The 12417-nt window shown below is 40.1% G+C and overlaps 1 protein-coding gene across 1 annotated transcript in view; it reads right to left on the reverse strand.

Moving 5' to 3' along the window:
• Nucleotides 1-706: 706 nt before the first annotated feature.
• The window catches only part of LOC149298817 (BEN domain-containing protein 7-like), a 29786-nt gene continuing 18075 nt past the window's right edge, over nt 707-12417 (reverse strand). Inside the window, exons 2-6 of the mRNA XM_089487107.1 lie at nt 10392-10691; nt 9515-9637; nt 2167-2438; nt 1511-1736; nt 707-840 (exon numbers count right to left, since the gene is read on the reverse strand). Of these exons, the coding sequence (XP_089343233.1) occupies nt 707-840; nt 1511-1736; nt 2167-2438; nt 9515-9637; nt 10392-10691 (1055 nt within the window). The remainder of the gene's footprint in view (nt 841-1510; nt 1737-2166; nt 2439-9514; nt 9638-10391; nt 10692-12417) is intronic.

Consider the following 12417-nt stretch of genomic DNA (forward strand, 5'->3'; position numbering starts at 1 on the left):
AGGGTGGAAAAATGGGTTATAAAAAGATGCCAATATATATAACATACATGCGCGCACACGTGCACATCCACAATACAAAGAGGAGGGCACTAGCCCCTAGGCTTCTCCGATTTAACATTATGCTGACATGGATTTTATACAGTATGTATAGCGGTAACAGGTATATGTCCGGGTACATGTGAGAATATCATTTGCAATGCTGCTCCTTATCTCTTTCATTAGATTGTATTAGTATTAACAGCCAATAGGGAACAAATAAACAAACTGCAATAAATAATAATACAATGTAACAGGCATTTCGTCAATCCAACAAACCTAGGAAGTATGTAACAGTAAAGAATAACACTATTACACGTGTGTATAAGTCATTAGTAGTTTATATTGTATGTAGCGCAATAAAAAAAAAAATCTGCTTGTGTGTGTGTATATATGATAAAGCATGTCTAAAAACAATCCAGCTCTGAATTCATAAAAGTGCAAGCACTCTAGGCATTCTAGGTGGGGATGTGAACGTAAGAACACAACGTATGGCATCTTTGGAATCAATTCCATTCAATCCCATTCCATGCAACTCAAATTAATGTAACGCCATTGCTATGATGACGACTTTTAAGCCAGGTCTACACTAGACGTTCTATCCTTAACCCCAAGAGAGGGGTCCAGTGAAAGACTTCTCCGGCAGACAGAGAAACAGAGACATGCATTTCTACCCACCTAAATCGCAACCTCTTTTTAATCTCCTCCGGGCAAGTTTGATTTGATCCTGGAGAATCTGCACCCAGTGCCGTGGGCCAGGGACCTTTTCCACGTTGTTAGCAGTGCAATATTTCTCTGTGAAAACTGAAATGAAAGCAGAGAGCCGGCATTATTTGTGCTGTGACTGTCTATAGGTGAAAAAAAGTACCAGAATGGTGGAAAGTGAATGCGGTAATCCTACTGAGCAAAACAATGGCTTTCTAGTGTACTGTGTGTCATTTATGATCCTGGAGGGGGGCCCTCATGTAACAATGTTGCCCCAGAGCCCCCTTCCGACTTTGATTGTCCCCCTGAGTATTCCCTTGATTGAATTCTGCATCCATAAAACCTTCGGTGAACTCTGCTGATTGTACAGGGCGTACAAAATAAATGTCATGTGCATTAGCTCTGGCGAGGTCTGCGCTGGACGGAGATGCGAAACATTCTTTAATGTACCATCTAATTTACTAGACAACCGAATAATCTTTAGTATAGTAATAATAATCCTTTATAATAAAGCAACAGAGAAAAAGACTCTCGAGGTGACTGGAAGAAGCATATAATTACAAAGCCCAAACAGGTCAATGTGTCTAAGGCAGAAAGCAGAGCACCGCTCTTCTAAAATAATAGATATAGGCAAACACTTCAACCAAAGCTTTATATGAAGATGCGGCTTGGTTGAACATATTTAATCAAAAATTTTTTATACATTTAATCTAAAATTAAAGGAGGTACCTGCATATCCTATAGACAAGCAAATATTGACTATGTGTACCTTTTATTGCCCCCACAATATTTTGGTCCAATCCTTGCCGGTTGTCGTTGAGTCCACGCTTCCTTTTGCCATTCGGAAGTGAGGTTGCTAATGTTTTGTCATCAAAGAAAGCACACACCAGTTTCCTGAAGAGTAGGCTTCCTGACCTTTTATAATTTGATAGGATAGAGTCCAGCTGGGATTTTGGCATGAACACATCAAATCCTTCTGCCAGCTGTACTTCTGGCTACCAAAATAACGTAGACAGTCATGTTAAGTATTTTTTCTTACATATAGGCAAAATATATAATGAAAAAACTGTTTACATCCCTATGTGGCACAACCAAATACTAATATGTAGTATAATAATATACTAGAAGGGTTAATTCAAGGGACCATGATTTGTATGTTTCCTGCAGGCAGGAATTAGGGATGTGTACTTGGTGACGAGAACAGATCAACACAAAATAATTGCGTTACGACACTGAAGTTGGTTTTGCTTTTACTATCTCTTATATTGTGGCTCCACAATACATCTTTTTTTGATAGCTACTGCATGTGAAAAGAGATCTGCAAAGGACAAATGCTCATCATGTGGGCTAATGAGGACTCATGCAAAACTCATTATACAGCTAGAGAGGGCAAAGTAGCTAATTAACCTTTGGATTTCAACTTACATCGGAGGATGATGAATTGACAACGATACCAAATCCTAGGACGTGATCCTCCTCTTTCTTGACATGTTCTATTTCTGAGAGTCCGGAGCGCTCCGGAAGTAAAGCAGGCCTGTGATCTCTGTGTTCCTTTTCAGGTATGCTGTGGGTACTGTTTAGAGGAGATGAAGACAAAGTCTTTGGAAGGACTTTTTTCTTTGTAATTCTTTTCCTTGATGCGATTGTCTTCTGGGAGCAAGCACACGACGGAGGAATCTGCTGTCTGCTTTGGGCAACTATTTGTAAAAATGGATATATCCAAGAGTAAAAAAAAAAAAAGATATTCAGGATGTACATCTATCTCAAAAGAGGCTTTTTAATATGCATTAATTGATTTTTACACTTTCATTTTTCTTTAAAATAGTTTGTTCATTAAATATTGGATATCCGAATAATGCACAGGAGAAGCAACTATCCCCCTGGGCTGCCCCGATTCAAAGATTTTGGGGCGTTTTTGTTTTGTGGATGTGTGAATGAATGTGCTGCGTGAATTGTTGGTGCTATAGAAATAAAATAATAATATTAATGATTTTATAAACAGAATAATTATGTCATTTTTTTGAAACCTTTGGGGAAGAAAGAAAATAGCAATTCACCATTCCTTTTGGTTGCTGTGGCGACTGCACTAATTTTACCACTTTGCAGAAGCTCTTTATACATAATACTCATTCAGGTTTGCTAGCAGTGGTGGCATCCATTTATCCCATTTAGTCAACAATAAGAAAATGAATGAGATAAGTGTAATTGCATGAGAGTTGTACATCTGGATGACTGTTCAGCCGGTACTGGGGAGACTATAGGGTGGCTGACTGTTTGACAAGACCGACAAGCTTCAATAGTTATGTATGTTGTGTATAAGCAGACAAGGTTTTCTACATGTGCATGAATGTGCATGTTCATTCAGTAATCAGATACCATAGGTCAAAGGGGAGAAGTTAAAGCCAGATCACAGCCTTCGGTTACACTGCCACAAGCAGGGGGGCTCATCTGACATTAGAGGACTGCACACCGACAAGTATTGGAACGTTTGCAGTTTTCCTGGCATGGACAATGTTAAAAAGGCAAAGGTCTGAATGACAAATATATAAGTACCGTATTTGCTCGATTATAAGACGACCCTGATTATAAGATGACCCCCCAAAATCTGAATATTAACTTAGGAAAAAAAGAAAAAGCCTGAATATAAGACGACCCTAAAGGAAAAAAGTTTTACCAGTAAATGTTAATTCATGTAAACTATTTTTTTTAAATAAAAGCTATGATTGAGAAAAATATTTTTTTTGTTTTTATTTCCTTGTATTTTCCAACCTGTCCCCCAGTTACGCACATCTGCCCCCAGGCTTGCCACACCAATATGGCACTGTGGCCCATGATATGCCTTTTAACCCTCTATATGCCACTGTGCCCCATGGTATGCCTTTTGACCCCCTATGTGCCACTCTGCCTCCAGAAAAGCCTTATACCCATATATATCCCATTCTGGCATTTAGGGGGTTAAAATGCATATTATGGGGCAGAGTGGCATATAGGGAGGTATAAGGCATTCCAAGAGGCAGAGTGGCATTAAGGGAGTTAAAAGGCATTGTATAGAGCACTCTGCCTCCAGAAATGCCTTATACCCCTATATGCCACTCTGGCATTTAGGGGGTTAAAAGGCATATTATGGGGCAGAGTGGCATATAGGGAGGTATAAGGCATTTCAGGAGGCAGAGTGCTCTATTAAATGCTCCCTTAATGCCACTCTGCCTCCTGAAATGCCTTATACCTCCCTATATGCCACTCTGCCCCATAATATGCCTTTTAACCCCCTAAGTGCCAGAGTGGCATATAGGGGTATAAGGCATTCCAGAAATGCCCTATGCCCCCATTTAACACACACACACACACACACACACTTAACGGTACTTCCCAATTTACTGCTGTATTGCCGGGGCAGCGGGTTGACGTCTCCTTCCGCTGCAGCCGGAAGGAGGTGGAGTTGGCAGCGGGGGTTTGTCTGCGTCCGTCGCGGATACCTTCCCCGGCTGTCAGAGATCAGAGTTCCCCGCACCGGTGCCACACTCTGATTCTCTGACAGTTGGGGAAGGTATCCGCGACGGACGCAGACAACCCCCGCTGCTGCACACCTCCTTCCGGCTGCAGCGGACGTTGTCTACACGCGTCGCGTAGACGTCAACCCGCTGCCCCGGCAATACAACAGGAAGCACCGGTAAGTGTGTGTGTGTTTGGGGGGGGGGAGACAGGAGGTTCCAGGTCCCCTGCAGCGGTGCGGGGGATCTGGATCTTAGTCTCATAATCAGACCTCTATTTGAGGTCTGATTACAAGACGACCCCGATTAGAAGACGAGGGGTATTTTTCAGAGCATTTGCTCTGAAAAAAACCTCGTTTTATAATCGAGCAAATACGGTAATCTGTTGTACTCACGGGTAAAATATACTATTCTGAACAAAGTAAGTGGATTAACTGAATAACCATGTTATAGTAATTGTAGCCGGAAGAGGATATGAACAGTTCTATATTCCAAACTGCAGCAGATATACATGCCGGTTCCCATTTATATTATTTTTTCCTGTGTGGGCTTTTTGTCTATGATTTAATCGTTACCAGGATCTTGACAGAAAGCATGTACTGGAGAAGACAGATACGGTAGGTATGGTAGGATCATTAACATGAATGAAGAATGAATTGTGGTCCATTAATTATCAGAGTTGAGAAAAGCATCACCTGCCAGATACGCGATTATATATTCAGTTAACCTGCCTACTGCACGCAACAAAGACTGTATATTGGTATGTTCGTTGTGTTCTTGTAGACAGTCCAATCCTGTACATATCCTGAACCTAAAGACATGTATTACTAATACGACATTTCCAATCATCATCACAGTTACTTGCCAAAGTACTACTCATGGCACCAGCACTGACCTACAGCACTCCCTGCGCTCACAATATACCTAAAAATTCCCCCAAAAATACATATCAAAGCCAGGATCTGTATTTATCAGGTAGGCTCCCATTCAAAACATATTCATGCTTATGATAATTACACCCTTAAGTTTTTGGCTTCAGCAGTTTTTATTGTGCTAAAAACCTCATATTAATGGGGTGTTTAGGGTTAATTTAGGGGCAGTTATGGTTGATGGGGCCTTTAGGGTTAATTTAGGGGCAGTTACGGTTGATGGGGTCTTTAGGGTTAATTTAGGAGCAGTTATGGTTAATGGGGCCTTTAGGGTTAATTTAGGGGCAGGTGTGGTTGATGGGGTCTTTAGGGTTAATTTAGGGGCACTTAATGGATGAGAGTGATGAGGATAAGTCTGAATTTTATGATAATACATTTTTTTTTCAAATTGCGGGCCCCAAAATTAATGTGCGTCTTATACATGGGAGCGTCTTATACATGGGGAAATACGGTAATTAAAAATCTAACTTTTTTGGTCACAGAATGTATAATTATTCTCTTCACACACTCTTGTATATTAATGATTTTTAAATGTAAAAAACAAGCACTTTAAAACGCTAGACATCTAATACAGAGACCCAGCTAGCGACTGTCTGACTGACACGTAGCCTCATGGCAGAAGTCGGCATTACCATTTTACGTTTCCACCCAAACGCTGGCTAGATTTGAATTAATGGAACGTCTAACGGAGTCAAATAGCTTGTAACTGCCTTGTCAACAAATCAGCAGAAAACACTGGGATGCGTGAAGAGACATAATGACTTGCATGGCGTTTAGTATTTTAATCTTGGTTATAATAAATTTCCATGGATGAGAAGCAGTCATGTTGTTTCTATAAAAGGTTCACAGAACAGTTGTCTCCTGCGGTATCTGGAATAAATATGGCTACTCAAGAGAGGATTAGTTTGTAGTACCAAATAATTGTGCATGTCAGTGTCATAACTCTGAGCTATTATAGAAGATTATTATTGATGATCTTTTAGGGCTGGACAACAGCACTAGTTGAAATATCTCCATCATGCCAATATATATATATATATATTTTATTATTTTTATTATTATTTTTTACATTTGAAAAATGTACCGTATATACATTTTCCTTTCACAACTGCATTTTCTGATTGTGACAATGATTTGAACTTTATCTTTTTTTCTGAATAGCTTCTTGATATATTCAGCCCATTTTATTTCAAATGTGCTTTTTGATGTTATTGGTCTTTCTTAGCCACCTGTATTACAAGCTTTCCCTGGCATGCAGGGCTTTATATGCAACAAAAAACGGGGACTAGTTAGGACTCGGCTTTCACATACCTGTTTGAACTGGTTTTGATCATATTTGCCCGAGATACAACATATTTTGCAGATTCGTAGAAGTGGCATGCTGTGCTCAGAACAGCACATGTGGGAATAAACCCAAGTCTAAAATAAAACCATGAAATACCACGCTGGTAGGTCGTATGGCAATGCTTGCCAATGTCTAATTGGGTGGGACATAGCATAGACCTTGTTAAAGAAATGGTATTAAACTCTATGGAGTTCTTAGTCAGAGAGCCAGATAAAAACTCCCATATGACGTCCGTTCCTTTACTTATTTTTTTTTTACCTAGGGCAAAAAGGTTCCACTAAACCTTTAGAATCCAGAAGAATTTATTTAAAAGGTGCGATCGAGTTTTCTACTAACCAAAAACAAACATACCAAACCTTTTGCAAACCACGTAACAACCAAATCTAAAAACGAGAAAGGAAGACAGACTGTTTTGTTTCGCCATAATATATTTGTTCATATAATCTAATATGAGCTGCTGTGAACCTCCACTATATAGTCTGACTTCCACAATAATGTTTAATGCAGCAAAATATATATTACTCTTATTGTATATGTTTATTTTAGAAAATAAAAAGTCTGCACATATAAGATCATTGACCTTCATTCCTCTTGTGTATGTCAATTGCTTGTACTTGACAAAGCTGCACAGTTGGGCTATAGAACGGGCATTGGGGTGTTCTTAATAGCCTAATAGCACAGAATAAGCTACATCTGGATTGTTATTAGATTGTACGTCAATTTTTGTGCCACTATTAGCAAACATGAGCGTTCAAATACATTTGATTGGTTGGTGCTATTCGCATTATTTTTAACTGGATTTCCACAGGGCATGTGCAAGAAGCATACTGTAGTTTGCTCATTTCATTTAGTTAATAATCGGGAGGAGGAGATCATCTTGCCTCTTTGCAAGTCAATGGCAAAACCTCATATATGCAGGGCCAATATAAAGAGCTCTCCAGTGACCTGTTAATTAAGAGAAATGTATAAAGAACAAGAGGTCACCCTATGAGACTGGAAGAGCGAAGATTTCATAGGCGACACGGGAAGGGATTCTTTACAGTGAGGGCAATAAAGGTATGGAATTCACTGCAAAGAGAGGTGGTGCAATCGAACACAATGGGTCTGGACACTTTGTTTTTGAAAAAGCAGAACATACAAGAGTACTAATGATAGAATAAACATTAATATTTTAGAGTTTCTTGATCCAAGGAGAAATCTGATTGCCTTTTGGAAGTCAAGTAGAAAAATCCAAAAAAATAGGTTTATTGTTTTGGGTTTTTTTGCCTTCTTCTGGATCAAAAGCGGCGAGAATATGTACAAAGTTTGACCCAGATGGACTAAGGTCTTTTTAAAATTACTATGTTAGTATGTATACATTGGAACCACAAAACATTGTATGGGTGCAACAGGGAAAAGAGGATTCTAAATAAAACCTATACATGGTAAAAATGGCACTGAAGGGGTTAATGTGATTATTTTTATTTTCATACCTCCTGAAACATCCCAAGCCTTCTGCAAACCACCACCTTTTTGGTTCTTGCAAGTGCCTCTCTTCTTGCTTGGTTTCAGAAGGTGGTTTACAGAGGGATTGAAGCCTCCTGAAACATCCCACGCCCTCTGCAAACCACCATCTGAAACCAAGCAAGAAGAGAGGCACTTGCAAGAATCAAAACGGTATTCAACCACATAAGGGCTTTGCCAGATCTGCAAGCAAGTTTAATAATTCATATTTTGTATTTTTATCCATGTTTTCCTGTATAGGTACAAAATATGTATTTTGGGGACATTGTTTCTTTTTTGGCCAAATGTTGTCTACATTTGGTGGTGTACATTCTTTTATCTCGATCCCTCCCCTCTGACCTCCTACAGCCATAACACCACCAGTTTTTTCTAACCTAAAACTATCTCCTTTTATTCATCTCTACCTTTGCCCTCTTGTAGCTTTCCTGAAATGCCCCAAGCTCTCTGCAAACCACTATCTAAAAATCAACCCACTCAGCCACTGCTCTGTACATTTTATTTATACTGTACATCCTTGTTTGCATCCTGACACCACTTAGCCTAATTACTGCTACAAGTAGTCCATTCGATTGTAAGATCATGAGCGGGCCCTCAAAACCCAACCATTCCTGCCAGGAACTTTGTATAAAGTACCATAAGGCTAGATAAGGCAAGCTTACCAGCAGGGTTCACATCTCCTGATGGGTCTGTATGTATTAATCTGTATTTGTTATGTACACATTAAAAATTGTACAGTGCTGCATAATTTGTAGGCGCTTAATAAATAAAAGATAGTAGTAGTAATAATAATAATAATATAGGGCTGGAGGGTTCTGTGTATGCACATCAGATCAAGTCAATTCAACTTTTATATATGCAAGTCATGCACCCACTAGATTCTATATGTAGTAAAATGCATTGGAGTCCAAGCATAAAGGACTCCAATGTACAGCAAAACATTAGGGACTGTGGTGTTCCTTTCAAGTGACGTCTGTGTGATTTAGACTGAGACATTCTATTGCGTACCACAGGCAGTATGACAGGTCAGTGTATTTGTCTCGTAGATTGGGCCAACATAACAGAGCAAGAACAAATACAAACGGCCAAAATGCATCTTGTTAAAAAAGAAAACAGCATGATATTTTGAAGACTTCATTTTAATCTAATACTAGTAATAATCATTTGGTGGGAGTTTCCATGTAAACAAACATTACGTGATCTCTCAAGTGGGTTGAGCAAATAAAGCATATCTGCCATTTTGTTCTTTCATCGGACGGTTTAAGAACACAACAACATTTAAGTTACATTTAAGTGTTTTCTCCTTCTGTAGCAACAACCTATGAGCATGCCTTTGGGTCCTAAGACCAGTCATTCTTTTACAAGCAAACTTGCACATGATTGAAGTTGTTGTTATTGGGTAAGGGGTCATCATTCAACAGTCCTTGGAGACGATATTTTTAAAATAGATGTATGTTACATGCAATACAGTACATACCAAGCCACAAAAGGCATCCGGTGCTACATACCTGCTTGAACTTGCATAAACTTCCTCATGGCTTTCAGCTCCTGAAGGATGGCCTGCAGTGTGGGCTGGCAGTTACACGTACAGCACTTTGACGATGACAGAGAATTCCCCATCTTCAATCCACCTGTTCAATACCAACACGGGTTTCCATTCCATTAGACATATGCAAACGCTTCAGGACTGGCACTGTGCATCTAATCATACTCTTGTACATTATTTATTAATATTATCTTTCATAGAAAAACAAACTGATACATTAGGTAAAGAGGGCCCAGTTCACAAGCTCACAGTTTACCGGTCTAAACTATTTGTCCATCCATCCAGCAAGATGGTGGCATTGCTAAGCTATAAGGTAATGCATTCAATTTTAAGGTGCTCATTTGGGGTGTTGAAACAGGCAGACTTGGTAGGATTTGAGGAGATATCACTGAAGGTAATGAAAATGCCATTTTAGGTAACTGGATAGAACGAAGGTGAGAGAACTACAATGGCCTGTTACTTGAGACTCTCATCTTGTCTCTATTTGTATAGTTTTGATGGAAGCTATCATTAAAACCTTAGGCTGGTACAGGGGTTGAGTTGAAGGGGGGAAAGTAGAGTATATTCCCGTATGTATGATTGAATATACACATGTTTAAGGAAACAGAGGGTGTTTGGAGATAGTTTGGAGGTTAATTATTTATGCATGACAGAAAAAGTACTAGAGATCTATGACTACCGTTCAACATTCCACCAACTTTCCAACCTATTATTTAAAAAGTCTTCTGCCTCCCAATTGCTACGACCAACACTATCACTGCTACAATATGCAGTTCACCCCTAATATAAATGACATGCCGTTTAACACTCAACTCTTTCTCAACATATAGTAAACATACCATTAGATCCTGTATTTTTGTGCACATGATTCTGCACAGTTTTAGAGCGGGTACCATATTGGCCGGTATAGTCTGAGGTCGGGATTGGGACCTCACTCCATGAACTCTGGGATGGCTGAATTGGCTCCTCGGCTGCACTTGGGATGCTCAAACCCTCAGCCCAGCTTATATCCAGATCTTGTCGTTCCTCTTTGAGCTGATCTCCCTCTTTGCCAACACGCTGGTAAATCCGCCCCGTGCTGTCATTTAACAGCCGCCTCATCCCTGTGATCTGCTTCTTAATCTCCAGGCTTTCATCACCTGAAGACAAAATAATAGTAATATTGTGAAGGACACAACCCTGGTTACACACGTCAATAAATCATCCACCTAACAAGCATTTACATTTAGTTTAAATCCCTTTCTCTATATCTGCAGAAACTGTAACCTTATTCTGCATCTGTTTAAATATTTACATTTACAGTAACATCATAAGAATTAAAGACCTAAAAGGAAATGATTGTTTTCCCATTGTATTAGCGCTAGGAAATCTGGTAGTGTTTCAGAAATAAAGCGTAATGTAAAAATGTTACGGAGATGCACAGGAAGATTGCTTCTCACAGCCCTTAGATAAACTGAAGATCTACATACCTGGGAACCTGTTTTACTTGTAGGAACAAGGTTTGAACGTTTATTGCACTGTGCGTTTCCCTGTGCATGGTGCGTTGAGGGGAATACGGTCACTTTCTACAACATGTACCCAACCCTGAGCTTCTCGGTACCAAGGTATTAGGCGCCTACCCTATGCTGGTGATACTAGCTTGGTGGTGTGCTCTTATTGCAGTAATGATTTTGACATTTGCTAATTATACCTTGTGTATCCGCCCTTACCTCCTCATTAGATTGTAAGCTTTGGATAAGCAGGACCTTTAACTCCGTCTACATAAGTTGGTTTATAAATATTAAAATGCGTCATTATTATGTATTACAGTCCTATTGAACCTGCTGGAGCTTTATACATAGTTGGCAACAGTTTTGATTTGCCCAGGACAGTCCCAACAACCGTTCTAATATCTTCCCTGATGGCTGATCCAGGCAACTGCTTAGATTCTTGGGAAATAATGCATCTGCCATGTCATGGTGGGCCATAGACAAGGGGTAGAGACCGAGTGTTTCATGTGTGGAGAATGTGGTGACATCACACGCCATACATCTAGGAAAGGTTATGGCATTCTGGTTTGGCCGACTATGCCTACAGAATACGGTTGGGTCCCATGTGAGGTCACATGCATCAGGAGAGAGGCCTAAGAAGTTTATAAGAACTTATTATAGTGAAGCATATCAACTTAAATAACCACCACAGAACAATATAAGCAGCAGGGAAAGAGGAAGGATGAGGCCACCGATCCGAATACGAACATGTATTTGAACTGACTGAAGGAATTTTTAACAACGGTTCATAGCTGTAGTTTTTATGTAATTACAGGGATTACCCCAATGCACATTTTCCATATCTTCATGGCATGTTCCAGCAATTGCATTTACGAGAGCAGCACCACAGTGTCAGGCCAGTTTAAAAATATAATAAAAGGAGGTGGGTGAAACTAGCCTGTAGACCTGGGGAGGCACAGAGTCACCCACAGACCTACAAGTGAAACCCATAGACTTCCCAGGCATGGTCGTGGTGTGTGGAGAGCTTGCTTTCTTTTTGATAACTATTGCTTTTTTTCATGCTTTACTCTTTATTTGTGTGGATAGTGTTAGTGAGTGTGTTAGTTACGGGGATGGGCGCTGAAAAAATAATTTACCAAGGCACCACTAACCCTAGGCTCCGGTCATAGTACTTCACTGCCCTACAACCTTACTATCACGTATAACATGCGCTATGTGATGCCGCTGGGCTCCTTGGTTGTCAGGCATCCACCTTAACGCTTCTGGGCAGGAGACTCAATCAGGGTCTCTAAAGACCCAACGAGTCCCTGCTGCATGAGGGGGATCACCTGGGGACGTCAGTGCTGACATCCCCAGCAAGAGATGCCTGATGCCA

Source organism: Sceloporus occidentalis, unplaced genomic scaffold, assembly GCF_023333645.1.
Source record: "Sceloporus occidentalis isolate IW3139 unplaced genomic scaffold, rSceOcc1.0.p SCAF_31, whole genome shotgun sequence".
Classification (NCBI taxonomy): domain Eukaryota; kingdom Metazoa; phylum Chordata; class Lepidosauria; order Squamata; family Phrynosomatidae; genus Sceloporus; species Sceloporus occidentalis.